The sequence below is a fragment of the Lucilia cuprina genome, chromosome 2, assembly GCF_022045245.1.
Source record: "Lucilia cuprina isolate Lc7/37 chromosome 2, ASM2204524v1, whole genome shotgun sequence".
Lineage (NCBI taxonomy): Eukaryota > Metazoa > Arthropoda > Insecta > Diptera > Calliphoridae > Lucilia > Lucilia cuprina.
In genome coordinates, this window is record NC_060950.1 from 30522403 (window position 1) to 30540000 (window position 17598).

At 30.9% G+C, this 17598-nt stretch overlaps 1 protein-coding gene across 2 annotated transcripts in view; it reads right to left on the minus strand.

Moving 5' to 3' along the window:
- Positions 1 to 447: 447 nt before the first annotated feature.
- Positions 448 to 17598, minus strand: part of LOC111684959 (dynein axonemal heavy chain 7-like) — a 76137-nt gene continuing 58986 nt past the window's right edge. Inside the window, exons 26-30 of one of the 2 annotated variants that reach the window (XM_046950123.1) lie at positions 4424 to 5800; positions 4296 to 4304; positions 4207 to 4224; positions 3731 to 4106; positions 448 to 490 (exon numbers count right to left, since the gene is read on the minus strand). In XM_046950123.1, coding sequence (XP_046806079.1) covers positions 486 to 490; positions 3731 to 4106; positions 4207 to 4224; positions 4296 to 4304; positions 4424 to 5800 — 1785 coding nt within the window. In that variant the 3' untranslated portion in view covers positions 448 to 485. The remainder of the gene's footprint in view (positions 491 to 3730; positions 4107 to 4206; positions 4225 to 4295; positions 4305 to 4423; positions 5801 to 17598) is intronic. The other variant, XM_046950130.1, reaches the window with a different exon arrangement.

Sequence of the window (17598 nt, forward strand, 5' to 3'; positions counted from 1 at the left end):
ACTCATGGTGTAGGGTATTATATGGTCGGTCATGCCCGACTATACTTTCCAACTTGTTTTTGATATATTTTTTAGTACCATTTAAAAAATTTCAAGTTTCCATACCTGCAACAAAGTCTTTGTTTAACTTTAAATTATCCTTAGAAAACTTCATCATTATGCCGATAATAATAATGATGGTCGGCACAGTCATCTACAACAGTCTTTTGATAACAAGGGCCATTAAGTTAAAAAAGAAATAACAACAACTGCAGTAAATAAGATAAATGTTAAATGAAGCTCTATAATTACCCTGATAAAAAAAATATATAAAATATAATACCGCCTTGTAGCTAATGTTATTGTTGTAACTCATCATCATCAACATCATCCTGTCTGTCCCTCTGCTTCGTTTTTCATTCCAACGTAATTATAATCATGATTTCTATGATAATGATGAAGTTGATGGTTAATGTTACAAGCAAAAATATCCAGTCAAGTGGAAATTATGCTTTAAATATAAAAGGAAAATTTTTAAATCACAAAGAGCCATTAAAAATAGATAGACGACGTATGAACATAAATTCATTTAGATTAATATTAATAACACAAAAAGCTTTTTCCGTTTTATACAAAAGAATCTTTTTTCTTCTTTGTTTTATTAATTAATATAGCGAATCATCAGCTCAAACTTTGCCCTATTTACCGGGTGTTTCTAATCATTCTGAAGAATTGGAAAATTTAGAAATATTCAAATTACCCACCATTTTAGCAGGCGATGGCCCTCCCGGTCTATATGAAGTGGAAGTTTTAGAAAGAGCACGCAAACGTTGGTCATTTGCTAAAGCTTTAAAAGAGAACTTTCGCAAGCAACTGCAGGAATCTAAAGAACAAGCTAAACTGCAAAAGCATGAACATATATTGGAAGCTTTTGAGTGGGAGCACTGGATTGAGCGAGAGGAATACATACAAGAATGTCAAATGTTAAGATTGGAATTACTGATACGTATGTTTGATAGAAGGGAACGTGAAATGCAGACAGCTTCCCAAGCTAGAATACAAAAAAGCTGCGAGGTAATAGAAGCCAAAAGAAAGGCAGCTCTTAAGAAAAATGAAATTGAGTATAATAGAGCTTTAAGACGTCTGGAGAGTAAACACAACAAACAACCTAGAGTATGGCGTAAAGAACATATTACCCAGGAACTGGGAGATCCTAGTTCCGAATTTTATGCCCCCAAAATGCGTTATGGTGCAAATCCAAGCCGTAGACATTTTACTGCTTCTAAAAAAGGTTTCAATATGCGTATGGATGATTTGGAGAAGAGAGCCATTAAAATGGATGCTAAAAACCTAAAGTGTCCCTTTGCCAAGCTCAGGGAATGGTCTAAGCCCAAAGAGGTCTTGCAAGAGGTGGAACAAAACTTTTGTTCGGAAACGAATCTGAAAAAGTTATACGAAAGCTTAAGGGTTAGTATTAAATAAACAAAATGAACAATTTTGGATCGATCCTTTCGAAATTTATGAGATTTAAAGTAAATATCCATATTAGGATTTAATACTTTCGGAAGAGTACATTTCATAAAAACTAATTAGTTAGTTATCTGAAATAACATAATAATTTTCTTTCCATTTCAGAATCTCAGAGAATCTTCTCGAATACAGAAATACACACCATTATGCTTAAAAGCCAAGCCCTCGGTTCAAGCAATAAAAGAAACAGTGGAAAAATCAATAAAACAAACAGAAGAAAATTCCCAGCAAGCTCTACTAATACACATACCAAAAGACAGCGATTCAATAACTAGTGCCAGCTCTATAGCTACAGATACGAAATTTTCTTGGAAGGAAATGGAACATATCGAATCTATGGAAATATTACGCCGACAAAAACAAACCGAACGTCGGCACATGGAAATGGTGCAAAAGGAAATGCGTAGCGAAGAGTTAGAAAATTTAATAAACTCTTATGAGGGCAATACCATTGGTTGGCTAATGCGTTTTTTGTCCGAGGAAATGTGTCGCTTAAAGGAGCAACGAAAATTACACTTTTTCACAATGCTGGCTAAAAGAGAGCGTTGGCGTCGTGAGGCGGCCGAGGCGGGTTTAAGGCAAAAAGAGAATTACATGCGTGAGGAATATGAGAAACTGTATGAGGAATGTGAGCAAATAAATAAAGAAACAACAGATAAATTTTTGGAGTCTATACTCGAGGTAGATATTAAAGATTATGCTGAGCAGAAAGCCGATCAGCAAATTACAGCAATTGCCCGAGAAATGGATAAAGAAATTGCCGGTTGGCTAGAGTCTTTAAAAGAAGTTCAAAACCCTTTGAACTATCATGCTCTCAGACATGCTTTAAAAGATATTGTTATGCCCGATGTGGAAAAAATTATGTATCGTTTGGAAAGAGATGACTGCATAGACTATATCATCAATGATGTTTTATTATGCAATGTTTATCGTTCTTTAGAATCTTATGATGTGTCATTTGGTATAGCCAATGAATTTGTAGATCGCCTTATAGACAATGATCTTTATCTCAACTCCCCCGATTGTAGTTCGGATTGTGAGTGCACAGACTATTGCTGTTGCTCTAGATCTCAACAGGAAGCTGCAGCTATTATAAGAAAAATCATACGCTATGCAGTACCCGGAAGACGTTGGCGCACTGAAGACGAACGTATCGCTTTTGAAAATGTTCGCGATTTATTGGATGATATTTTTGAACAGGTCATACCTAAAGGTTCCATTATTTCTCTGGATATGCCAAAACCTTGCAGTTTTCTACAGCATCAAGCTCACACTAATTTAGTGTGTTCAGAAAAAGATATGATCATTGAAGATCTTTCCGATGACAAAATATCTTTGGAATGTTGTCAAGAGGTAAAAATTAAACGTTTATGCTCTTTGCGTAAATCTATGTCTGCCGAAGTTACCAAATGCTTAAAGAGTGGCGAAAAGTTATTGCTAGTAGATCCCGATCAGTTATCAGCTGATCGTTCATTATTGCATATGGATGAATTAATAGAACCTGAACCTCAGCCGGAGCCACGTAAAGTTCATACTGTACCCAGTACCCATTTTATTTCGAGTGATTTGAAGTTTAATAAAACTCCAATATTTGCACAAACCTCTTCGGAAGAACTTTTAGAAAGAATGCAATTAGAGCAGGAAGATGTATGTGAGGAGGAGTTGATAGGTGAATCTTCTGCTCTTTCCTATGAAGTTTACGAAGAGCAATCGGAGAGTTTAGAGGCAATGGAAGATTTTGAAGAAATGAAAATTGAAGAAAAAGAAATAGTTATGGAAGAAGAACTTCAAGAACCGTTAGAGCCAACTAATATTACTTTAATTACACCAACTGTAAGTTTTATTGAGGAGCCAGAAAAGAAAATCATAGAGGTTGAATCCATACAAGAAAAAGCAGTTGAAAGTGCTGCGCCTTCGGGTGTACATTTTATGAAACAGCCAGAAGAGAAAATCATTGAGGAGGAGCTCATACAAGAAGATGATGCAGGTGGTGTAATAGAAGTAGCTTTCTCCTATGATCCCACTGTTAAATATTCAGTACCAGTGCCCTCTACTTATGATAATACGCCAAACGAAGAAACGTTTACAAATTCTGGATCAGATAATGAAAATAATTAGACAACATTCGATATATATATTTTTAGTATTTCATTAATTTTATAATTGATTATTTCTTAAATAAATATTTTTTTAATCTTTTAAATTACTTAACCCCACTTACCTTTAATAGCCTTGCGTAATGTAACCAAACTGGAACGTATTGTCGATAAGAGGACATTAAAACGTACCATTTCCTGAACCAATACTGTATTCATGCTCTGATGATAACTGGTCGGATAACGATAGAGTGCAGCATCACGATCAAAATCTTTGGGTAAACGTTGCAAAATATCAGTTGCTACATTTATGACAACCTCTTCGGGTGACAAACGTTCTCCGCCGCCCTCGGCATCATCGTTAGCATCGGCCGCTGTATCCTTGTGAGAGTAATAGAGGGAAATAAATTCAGGGCAAGTAGGACAGGTGGGTAGGAACATGTTTTCTGGATAACGTTTCGCTAGTGTTTCTTGGTAATAGGGTTGGGATTTTTTAATTAACTGTGTGTATGTGTGTGTACAAGGCCAGATTAGGTAGCATGTAAAGAAGCATTAAAACATTAGTTAAAGCTTTATTACTAAAAACTTTAATCAAACTTACTCGTTTTTCATGTAAATCCTGAGAGTGTTTTAAAATAGAAAAGGATTAAATGTTTAAAAATTCAAATTAAAAACTAAGCTAAAACTTACCACACGATCCTGGAGAGCAGTGAAAATAATTAAGTAGAAATTTAACAATAACAATAAAATAACCAAAGCTTCTTTTATAACTTGTAAGTGTTGGGGAAGGCTAAAGTAACCAAAAAAGGTCCACTTACCTGTGTTAATAGAGTATGACTTAACAACATATCCGTTTCCTGTTGATCCTTCATAATATCCGCATTAGCATGAAAACCAAATATGGCCGGTACAGTCTGTTGCGGTAATTCCTTGGTATAATTGATATAATTTTCCACTTCCTTAAACACTGGTATATAATATATCTGTTTATCGTCAAAATAAAATGGCTTTTCTAGATCCAAAACTTCCGGACAATAATATCTATTGAGTATAGTCTTCAAGGTACGACGATCCCAATCATCGGTAACGCGACCACCATAATTACATTCTCCCGTTAAATATCTCAAGGCATCATAGTTAACACCCTCATATTGATCCAAAAACATTTTCAGTTGCATTAAACTTATACGCAAATCGGTTTCATTGAATTCGTAGGGTATATTCCAACCTATAGGACCGAAGTAGCGGCGCTCTTGTATAACCGCATGGAAGAAACACAAGGAATATATCAGCTGCTTAAAAGTTTGATTTTGTTTACAAGACTCATACCACTCCGGATCTGAAATAGGATCCGATAGCATGGAACGCACAACATTGGATCTTAAACCTTTGGGTGGTTCATTGGTCATTTTTATGCCATTTTGCAATACCACCACCGGAAAATGTTCGGCCGGATAGGAAGTTAACCATAAACGAAAATCGGGATGTGTGGAATCGGGTACCATGCCCTCACAAATCTTTTCCAGTTGAGGCATAAAGCTTTTGGCTAAATGGCAATTTTGTAAAACTACCCAATTACCCAATTTTACACCTTCATCTATCATTTTAACTGCTATGGGTCCCTGACCTTGGCCCAATGATAAAGAAAACAAACGATTACTGCCAAAGCCCTGCTCATCAGCAAATTTCAATAAAGTAGCAGTAGGATCTGAACCAGGAGTCAATATAAATATCAGAGGTATACAGCAATGAGAATCAGCAAATGAGGCCGCCAAATCAAACTGGGGAGGATCTACAAACTTTTCACCCATTTCCGAGGCCACAAAACCCAATATAGCCGGCACTAATTTGTCAGGTCTAAAAACTCTCAGCAGCAATAATTTCTGAAATAAAGTCAAACGCTTTTGCCATGACAAAGGAATGGCCTCATTATCTTGCGGTGTGGACGAGTCAAATAACAACTTCCATTGCTCCAAATTAGCTACCACATCTTCACGTAATCCTTTGAAATTACTCAACTCCGATAAACGACATATTTCATTCCAACTTTGTATGCCCAACCATTTGGCTGGATTTTTGTGTGGGTTGTCCAAACCTATGCCGCCCGTTAGCAGAAACATCCATTCGGCATTATCGATTTTACCCTCTGATTTCATAAGATTTATATTCAAAATTAATGAAAATAGTAGTTTATCCTAAAAGGAAATGAAGCAAACAAAAGGAAGTAAAAAAGGAACAAAACTAGGATGTGTAAAAATACAAACATACACGCACTCCCTGTATGTTTAGCTATATTCTAGATATAAAGGCAAAGTAAAGGAAATAAACGTTTTTAACAAAAAAAAAAAAAGAAACTGTAAAGCCAATAGGGATTATTTTCGACTAGTAAATGATAAACATTTTAAATCCCAACAGCTGTTGCCGTACTAATATACTTATGTAAAATTATACAACGCATCCCATCTTGTTAAGACGAATTTAAAAATGGACATTATTAAATTGTATACTTTGTACGTATTTACGTTTAATAAGACGCTTAAAGTATTAATACCAAAATAGAGAGAAATAAATAAAGTTGCATTGATGATATTAGTATAGTAAAATTTTAAGAAAATAAACTACAAGAAATCTGATATGGCCAATTATAGAATAAGTAGTTATTAGATCTTATTGCAAAGTAGTATTTTTCTATTTATTATAGATTATTACAGAAAATAATTATTTACACTGCTACTTATCTGTAAAATTAATCGAAATTAAAACAAGTAGGTGTACTATATTCGGCTGCGCCGAAACTTAAATAACCTCCACCAGCAAGCTTTTTCTTGTTAAAACCCATTTAACTGTCTAATACTTAGAAAACTCAACAAAAGTTTTGTTTCCGTAATGAGGTTACTAACATTTATTCATGTGTTGAACTAATTTTGATTAAGTCCAGAAAAAGTTATATTAAGTTTAGGTTTTGGACCTCGTACGAATGTCATACAGATGCCAAAGGATTAGGAGAATGATTTGTGAATTTACAAATATATTCCTGTCGACTATTTTTCGTAGGATTCTATAGTTGTAACGAAAAGTCGGCTTTTCGACTTTTTTTGATTTAGATAAAAGTCGACTTTTCGACTTTTTGCATTTTATGAAAAGTTGATTTTTCGACATTTTTCATTTAAGTAAAAGTCGACTTTTAGACTTTTCAACTATAAGTATTTTATAAATAGTCGACTTTTTCCGACTTTTCGACTTTTTCCGACTTTTTGACAATTTTTGACTTCTTTTGACTTTTTTCCACCTATTTTTTGACTTTTTCGAATTTTTCCGACTATTTTAGAGTTTTTGACTTTTTTCCACTTTTTTAAATTTTCTACTATTTTTGACTTGTTTCTACAATTTTCGAGTTTTCGACTTTTTTCGGATTTATTCGACTTTTTTGGATTTATTCGACTTTTTTCGACTCATTGACCTTTTTTGACTTATCGACTTTCAGACTTTTCAGACTTTTTTTGACTTTTATTAACAAAGTCGACTTTTTGACTTTTTTCACAGACGATAGTCGAGTTATCGACTTTTTTGGAACAAAATAGTCGACTTCGACTTTTCGACTTTTTTCGACAAAAAGTCGATTGTTTGATTATTCGAAAGTCGAATTATAGAACCCTAATTTTTCCGACATCAGTATTTATAATGAACTAAATTTATTTGAGTGATTTTTGAAACGATTTTAATGTCTCTAAATCAGAAGTATGATCTATATTAGGTCAGTTTGAAAACATTTTATCAGAATGATCTATCTACACACAGAACATACTCATGTCATGGGACAAAAATTGGGCGGGCAAGTGTTAGGGTGCGTATCACCCCCATATAAATTAAATACAAAAATTCGTTTATCTGGGAAACCATTATAGTTACAATCTTAATTTTAACATCCATGTAAACCTTTTGGGTATTAAGTTGGCGGACTACCTATGAGGGGAGCAGCACCTCCCATATTAATTTAATACAAAAATTCGTTTATCTAGGAAACTAATAGAAATAAATTCTTAAAATTTTGTGAGAAGAACTTTAATATTAATTTGAACATTTTTAAGGAAAAATAGCGGATTCATTTTTCATACAAAATATACAAATGAAAAAAAGGAAAATAGAAAATAAGTGAAAAGTACTGATACATGGTAAAATATATAATTCAGGATAAGTTCAGTGGCGTTGCCAAGACTTAATATTTCTAGGTTCAATATCATAGAAATTTAAAAAAAGTACCTGGTTCCCACTTAATCCAGGCTCTACATAATGTTTCTAGGTTCAATATTAAAGAAAATTCAAAAAGTACCTTTTGTAGAACGAAAAAGTACCAAAAAGTCCCTTTTTATAGGTTATTACCTAGTCAAGGCCCTACATGGTAAATTTCATGTTTCTAGGTTCAATATTATAGAAAATTCAAAAAGTACGTTTTGTAGAACAAAAAAGTACCAAAATGCCCCCTTTTATGTGTTCTGGACTAATCCGGGCCCTACATACTTAATATCATGTTTCTAGGTTCAACATTTTAGAAAATTCAGAAAGTACCTTTTGTAGAAAGAAAAAGTACCAAAAAGTCCCTTTTGCGAGTTCTTACCTAGTCAAGGCCCTACATGCTAAATTTCATGTTTCTAGGTTCAATATTATAGAAAATTCAAAAAAGTACCTTTTGTAGAACGAAAAAGTACCAAAAGGTCTACATACTTAATTTCATGTTTCTATGTTCAAAACTATAGAAAATTCAAAAAGTACCTTTTGTAGAACGAAAAAGTACCAAAGAGTCCCCTAACCCGGGCTCTACATACTTAATTTCATGTTTCTAGGTTCAATATTAGAGAAAATTCAAAAAGTACATTTTATATAACAAAGAAATACCAAAAAGTCCCCTTTTATAGGTTCTTACCTAGTCAAAGCACTATATGCTACATTTCATATAATTCGATCGTATTTCCAATAGAATTATTGAAAATTCGGATCTCGCAGATATCTGGGGTCTTCTGAAAACTGATTTCAACATACACACAGACAGACATGGACATGGCTAAATCAACTTCGCTATCTATAAGGATCCAGAATATATATACTTTATAGGGTCGGAAAATTATATTATAGAAATTACAAACGGAATGACAAACTTATATATACCCTTCTCACGAAGGTGAAGGGTATAAAAATGAGTATGATGGATGTACTGTTTTTCGATCAGGATATCGGATAAATGTGAAGTGTTTAAGTTTTCCTTTTCCGGGTATGTTCAGGTTGTGTTCACGTTAAGGGACTTGTTTGGCAGATAGGTGAAATCGTTTACCGAAATTGTTTATATAAAAGAAGAAAATTTATGGAAAATTTTCTGTGTGAAGTCCAGTGTTGTTTTGAGTAAGATAGCGAACTAACGAACAAGAAGCCAAGGTTCGTATTCTGTGTGGACAATTTTGTGTTTTTAAAGCGAAAGAATTTTTTACATATTTCTTTGTGTTAAAATAATGAGTTTAAATGCTAGTTAATAAGTAGTGAAAAGCGGCTCTTTCAATATGTATATGTGTTGCAAACGGAATGACAAAATCAATATACCTCAATATTAAGATCTAAATTAAAAAGGAACAATATTTCTTATATAAACTTAATAATTCCTTCAAATATTTGCTTCTCAAAAATTACAAAATTCCACATCACCCTCATCATGTCTTCGTTAAAGATAGAATGCCACAAGAAAAATTTACATATGTATGTGTTTCTTTTTTTCTCTCCGACATAATACCTCCCAAATAAATATGTACAATTAAAATTCTTTTGAAAGGTATTTTCCATTTCATAAATCTCAAACAATAAATGAAGCAAGCAAAGAATATAAAAATAGAAACCCAAAAAGGTAAGAAAATACACAAATTGATAGTAAATTTGGGTAAAAGATGGAATGATTACATACTTCAATGCCTTCCTTTGGCTGTTGCCATTTTTTCTACCGTTCAAAGGTAGAAAAACTTTTTCCTTATTAAAAACACTTATTTATACTCAAATAAATAGGATTTTTTTTTTTCTTAACTATAGGTATCTGCAAATATTGGCATATTGAAGGAATGAATAATAGAATAAAATAAAAAAACACCTCCTTCGTATCTTTATAATATCAATCATTAAGTTCTTTATTTCGCTTTTATATCTTATAGATATATAAATGAAAAGACATTTATCTTATTACTCGTATATATAATAATAAATCTCATTAATTTTCTGCTTTTTTAACACAACTACACTTCTTTTGATTTACGTAGAAAAACACTCAAATGAAGCGTTTTCAGTGTATGTCACTTAGACCGATGTATATACGTAGTAGTAAGTATTTATTTAAATAAGTTGGAATCTTATTTCAACTTCTTAACACTCTAGATTAATTGATTGAAGAGAAATAAGTGTTTAAGTTCAAATAGTTAAAAAAACGAAAATTAAAATCGAATCATTCTCTTCATAGATATTTATATAGATCCATAAAATTATATAAATTCAGAGTCCATATAGTAAGATGATATAGATAGTTTCCAATCAAAAAGTTATGAAAGTTTCCAAAAAGGTAAAGTTTTTCAAATTAAATATAGACAATATCGGTTCACGTTTCCATATAGTCCCCACACAGAAGTTTTATACCAAATCTCACTTCCAATCTTTATAAGGATCGTTCTAAAAACAATCCTACCCTTCATATAAGATTAAGAACTTAAGAGTCATAAAAATCGAAATTTCTCTTACTCGCAGACTAAAAACATGGTTGTGGTAACCATGTTCGAAGAGCAACATATTATGGTTAAAATTATGATTGTAGTCTAAATATATTATGGTTATTGTAACAATTTGAAAATATCATGTTATGATTAATTGCAGTTGAAATATTTGATCATAATAAATTTTATTTACCATAATATTGTTTGTTATACATGCCAATAATATGATCCAGAGCTGCAAATTATTCATTTTTAAATTAATTCGTGAATTATTTGTGAATTGAATTAGCAAATTTTGAATTGACTCTATTTATATAAAAAACGAATTGAATTAAATTTGAGTCAATTCAAATGAATTGCAATTCGTTTTCAATTCAAATGAATTTGTCAAATGAACTGCAATTCGTTTCTAATTCAAATGAATTTGTCAAATGATTAATTTCCAATTAATTGTTATTTAAAGCTTTGATTAATAATTGTTGTTTGTGACTGAAAGTCAATATATTGTTCAAAGTTTCTTAGAGTGATCAAAAGGTCATTATTGTTTTGTGTAAAGATGTCTTCATCAAGTGATGATAAGTCGATGGATCCTACATCTTCTGTTTCACAAAAAACACGCGAAAACGATTGTTTAGTGATACAAATGAAGACAGGCCATCTTCCTCTAAAATCTCGCTCGAGTCTCTTTGTTGTAGGAATTTCCATTTTTTATTTCTTCTAGACCTGCTTTTGAATTTAATTGATTACAACTCATTTTTGATTTCATTCGCCAATTCCTTTTTCTAATTCGTTTGAATAAATTCAATACAAATATATTGAAAATGAATTGCAATTCATTTTACAAATTCATTTGAATTGGAAACGAATTGCAATTCATTAATTTTCATTCAATTCTCATTTTTGGGAAAGGAATTAATTCACAATTAAGCCAATTCGTAAACGAATTAAATCAGAAATGAATAATTCATTTACAGCTCTGATTTGATCCAATGTGATCAAAATGTTGTTAAAAAATATGTGTTGAAAAAAAAGTTTCCAAAAAAAGTAAAAACCTACAATAAATGTCACGATTTACAAATTTCAATAACATAACTACATTATTCTATACAAAGTGAAATATTTATAAATCTATTATTATAAACCAAATGAGAATTATTATACCCTCCACCTTTGTCATTCCGTGTGTAACACCAAGAAATATTCATCTGAGACCCAACAATGTATATATATTCTGGGTCCTTATGAAATTCTGAGTCGATTTAGCTATGTCCGTCTGTCTGCCTAAAACACACTCACGTTAAAACTAAGCCAAGGACATTAACCAAATTCAACAGTTTGGTATTGAAAATGGGAAAAAAATCGGGAAAAGTTATGAATCAAAATTTAAAACAACCTCGAAAAAAATAAGCATTTTTTACACATTCTGATGCAATTTTCTCGAAAACTATGCAAGATAATTCCATAAAAATCAGCATATATTTGTTTCTATATAAGAGCTTAATATCTGCTGAAAATCGCCAGAATCGGTCCAAAATTTCATATACCTCCCATATAAAAGTACATATTCCCGGAAAATAGGTTTTTTGTTAATAACTTCCGTCGCAATGTCGATATCTTCACAAAATTTTACAAATTAAAATCTTATGCTAATAGAATTCATTCAGAGTAAAATTTTTTTGGATGGGTCCATAATAAGGCAAAGCTCCCATACAAGGTCCCCTCCCGAAAATCACTTAAACACACATAATTCATTACCAAATTATGATATCCATATAAAATTTGGTACAAGTATTGCTCTCACATAAGGAAACATTATTATGAAATTTGTTTCCGATTGGTCCATAATTGGTCATAGCTCCCATACAAAGTCCCCTCCCGAAAATCAGTTAAACGCGCATAACTCATTACTAAATTAAGATATCGACATAAAATTTGGTACAAGTATTGCCCCATATGCATATAAATATTCCCGAAAATCACTTAAATGCGTATAATTCATTATTAAAGTTAGATATCCATATAAAATTCGGTACAAGTGTTTTTCTTATATACATAAATATTACCATGAAGTTTTTTTTAGATCGGTCCATAATAGGTCATAGCTCCCATACAATGTCTCCTCCCGAAAATCACGTGCGAAACTCATTATTAAATCAAGATATCCATATACAATTTCGCACAAGTATTACTCATATATAGAGAAATAATATTGTGAAATTTTTTTTCCTATCGGTCCATAACTGATCATAGCTCCCATTCATGTTCACTTTTGGAAAAACACTTAAAGGCACATAATTCATCACCAAATAGTGATACCCATAAAATATTTGGTATAAATACTATTTTTGTACACATAAACTTTATTTAAAAAATTGTTCATGATCGGTCCATCTTTGGTCGTAGCTCCCATACAAGATTCCCTCCCGAAAATCAGAGAAAACGCACATAACTCATAACTTAATACATATTGATATCCATACATTTAGCAAAAATATTGCTCTTATATAAATAAATTCATTATAAAATTGTTTTACGATCGGTTCATATTGGACATAGCTCCCTTACATAGTCGTTTTATAAAAATATCTTAAAAGCACATAATATATTTTCATAGTTACCTTCACTTAGTTTTTGAAAAAATAATTATTATTCAGTAAATCATACTTAAATTTATAATTCTCATAAACATGAAAATGATTACAGTAACAATAATATTCTTTAAATTGAATTAAAATAACTATTATATGTTTTTGATAACAATATATTGTTACAGTAAACATAGTTTAGTTTTAGTAACCATGTCGAACTATGTTTTTTCTCGGTGTGTACAAGTTTTATGACGGTGAGTTCATAATTAACTCTACCTCTTATATAAGGCTCTCATTCAAAAAAATTACTTTAACGCACATTAATGGCTTAAAATTATGAGAACAGCAACGAAATTCGATATTTAATGAGGATCGGACACTGTCAAAGTCTTAGTTCTTTATATAGTTCAATGATTCTACATACGGAAATGATTGTATCTACTATGGAAACAATTTTAAGCGATTTGTGCTTACCAAAATTCTAACATAATAAAATAAATTCAATTCTTTATATATTGCTTTAACTTTTAAAAAGATAAAGGAAATTTTTCCACTTATAACATTTTATCCAAATGTGTCCTTGGTTAAATGCTCCTAACTGTAACATCTTTGAAAATAGAATAATAAATAATATAGTGTAACGAGAAAATAGAAAACAAAACTTAATTTATACTTCTGTACAATCAGATCTTTAAAACCTTGTATGTTTCATATAATTTTTCCCCTTTTTAACTTAGCAAACTTTAGAGAAAATAAAACATCGTTATATCTTCACACTTTATAAATATTTGGCAAAACTAATTTAATCACTATTTTTGGTAAATATTTTTTTCAAGTTAATTTTACAAGAATTTTATAATTGCTAGAGTGGTTTAAATGTTACTTTTTTTGTTAACATAGTTTTTCTTTAACTTAAGCTACGTTCACACCTATCAAATATTTGACGAAAATGACGTGACCCTAATATAAAGTAATGTATTTTTGACGACATCAGTTAAAAATTTATTTATACAATTTAATAGAATGATTTATGTGTGCACTAAACATATGATAGTCAAATTTTATCCCGTTAAATTTAAAATTTAATGAAATATGATCGTTTAAGTGATTTTTGGAAGTGGATCTTATATGGAAGCTATGACTTATAATGGACCAATCCGGTAAAAATTTAGTAGAATGATTGATGTGTGCACAAAACATATTTAAATCGAATTTTATCCCGATAAATTTATAATTCAAAGAAATATGTGCGTTTAAATGATTTTCGGAAGTGAACTTTATATAGGAACTATGACTAATAATGAACCGATCCGGGAAAAAATTGGCAGAATGGTAGATATACACATAAAACATATTCAAGTCGAATTTTATCCTGATGAATTTATAATTCACTGAAATATTTGCGTTTAAGTGATTTTTGGAAGTCGACCTTATATGGGAGCTATGACTATTTGTGGATCGAGATACAAATCTTCTTTGGTAGAATGATTTATTTTCTTATAACATTCACATGTGCAAAATTTTGTAATTTCCGGAAATATATACCCTTGTATGGGGGCTATGGGAAATTTTTAATTAGTTGTTATGATTTTTAACATACTTGATCCCTGGCAGAAAAAATAATGTGTGACAAAATTCATCAAATTATCTTGTGTAGTTTCTGAGAAAAATGAGGAAGTCCGAAATTTTTACTCATAACATTTTACATCGGCAACTGATGTTTCCGATTTTCAATACCAAACTGCTTAGTGTAACAATAAACCTTATAATATAAAACCTTAGTTTTCGCGTGAGCGTGTTTTAAACAGACGGACATAGCTAAATCAACTCAGAAAACGATTCTGAGTTGATTGGTATACTTCAAGGTGTGTATAGGACCAATATTATTATAGAGCTGACGTTATTTTCATCGAATATTTGATGCTCTGAATATAGAAAAAGTTAATACAGATTTTTGTAGATTTTAAAATATCTTTAGGAAATCCTATAAAAATTTTACAAAACATTAATTCAATTGAGTAGCTGACAATAAAACGTAATTCCCATTTTATAGTCTACCCCGAAATGGGTTAAAAATATTGATTTTATTTTTGGGTCTTGGGTTCATTTGCAATTTGAAACATTTGTTTCTTTTCGTGGTTAGTGGAATCATATGTGTGTATTTTCTTTTCATTTTCTTATTTAAACGCGTGAATGCGTAATATTGAGTTCTGTCAAATTAACTTTATATGCCAAATGAAAAGAAATACATATGAAGAGAAATGAAATGTTCATGCGTATGAAAGTATTTCGGAATAAATTTTTGTTTATACGAAGGGACATAGAAATTTAAATCAAAATTTAAATTTTATTTAATATTGTTTCGATGAATGAAAATTTAAAACTTTGCAGTGTATTTTAGAAGACGTGTCTAACTAACTTACTAACTAACTACCTAACTAACTACCTACCTAACTAACTAACTAACTAACTAACTAACTAACTAACTAACTAACTAACTAACTAACTACCTAACTATGTACCTAACTAACTATCTAACTAACTAACTAACAGACTGACTGACTCACTGACTGACTAACTAACTAACTAAATAAATAACTAAATAACTAACTAAAGCTTTTCTGTTAAAAATATATTCAAAAATTTCCTCCATGAACAACTTATTTAAATCAGTCATAGACATTTAGAGTAACAATATGAAAAATATACAAACTTTCCATCTGTCGAATGTACTAAAAAACAAATAACTACATAATAATGTAAAACTTGCAACATTTTGTATACTCATAATGTTTCCATTAAAACCACTTATATACCAAAGTAACCGTTAACATCATTTGCTGCAATTAAGACTTTAAAGTGCATAAAATGGCGCACATCCGTTTTAAACGCCCATCCTAATGTGCAAATGTAGAGAAGATGAATAAATACACAGCAGCAGCAACAAAACAACAACAAAAAACAGTTAAATAAAACACAACGAACAAAAATAAAAAGATACAAAATAAAACTACACATCATACTCCTAAAGTATGGAGTTAAACAAAAACACATCATTACTAATGGTACTCGGAACTAACGCACAATGGGACAAAATACATATATTATTAAAAAATATAAACATTAAGTGTTCTGAGAAAAACTCTGGAATCTTGATAATATGATCCTGCCTGGTTTATGTTTTATGATTTGTTCCCGCTGTGCATAAAAGTGAAACATTTTACAATATATTTTTATTGTGAGTTGAGTGTTAATTGAAAAAATGATTGAAGTATATGATTTAGGTAACTCCAAAACTATTCCCTTGTAAACATTACTGGTGTACATGATCCGTTTAATAGTCCTGTGTAATGATGACATGGATGATGTTTAGTATAAGCTACACCGTTAAAGTGTGGAGGATGCGTTTGAGCTAATGTTTGTAATGTACAAAAAGTTTAGTCGCAGTTAGTTAGTTAGTTAGGTAGTAAGTTAGGTACATAGTTAGGTAGTTAGTTAGTTAGTTAGTTAGTTAGTTAGTTAGTTAGTTAGGTAGTTAGTTAGGTAGTTAGTTTGTTAGTTTGTTAGTTTGTTAGTTTGTTAGTTTGTTAGTTTGTTAGTTTGTTAGTTTGTTAGTTTGTTAGTTTGTTAGTTTGTTAGTTTGTTAGTTTGTTAGTTTGTTAGTTTGTTAGTTTGTTAGTTTGTTAGTTTGTTAGTTTGTTAGTTTGTTAGTTTGTTAGTTTGTTAGTTTGTTAGTTTGTTAGTTTGTTAGTTTGTTGGTTTGTTAGTTTGTTAGTTTGTTAGTTAGTTAGTTAGTTAGTTAGTTAGTTAGTTAGTTAGTTAGTTAGTTAGTTAGTTAGTTTGTTAGTTAGTTAATGAACCTTATATGGAGTTGTAAAAAATTATGTACCAAATAGAAAAAATTTCTTATAATGATTTATGTGCATACCTAAAAAATTCAAGTAAAATTTTACTCTAATTACTTTATTAATTAATTAAATAATGAAATATTTGCGTTAAATATATGGGAGCTATGACCAATAATGGACCGATCCAGAAAAAAATGGTTTACATATACACAAAACATTTTTGTGTTGAATTTTATCTCGATAACTTAATAATTCAATAAAATATATGGTTTAAAGTGAATTTCGGAAGTGGACCTTATATGGGATCTATGACCAGCTATGACCGTATCCGGAAAACATTTTGTAGGCTGATTTATATATAGAGAAAATGTTTTTGTGTCAAATTTAATTCAAATAGCTTAATTAATCTATGAAATATGTGCGTTTAAGTAACTTTCGGAAGTGGGCCTTATATGGCAGCTATGACCAATACTGGACCGATCCAGAAAAAAATTGGTAGAATGGTTAATATGTACATAAGACATAATTATAATTCAATGAAAAATGTGAGTTTAAGATATTTTCGGGCCTTATATGGGAGCTATAACTAACAAAGGACCAATCCGGCAAAAATTTGGTAGAATGATTAGTGTGTACATTTGCATATGTTTTATGTACACACTAATCATTCTACCAAATTTTTGCCGGATTGGTCCATTGTTGAATTTTATGAAGATAAATTAATAATTCATAAAAATATGTGTGTTTAAGTGAATTTCCGAAGTGGACCTTATATGGGAGCTATGACCAATTATGGACCAATACAAATCTTCTTTGGTAGTAT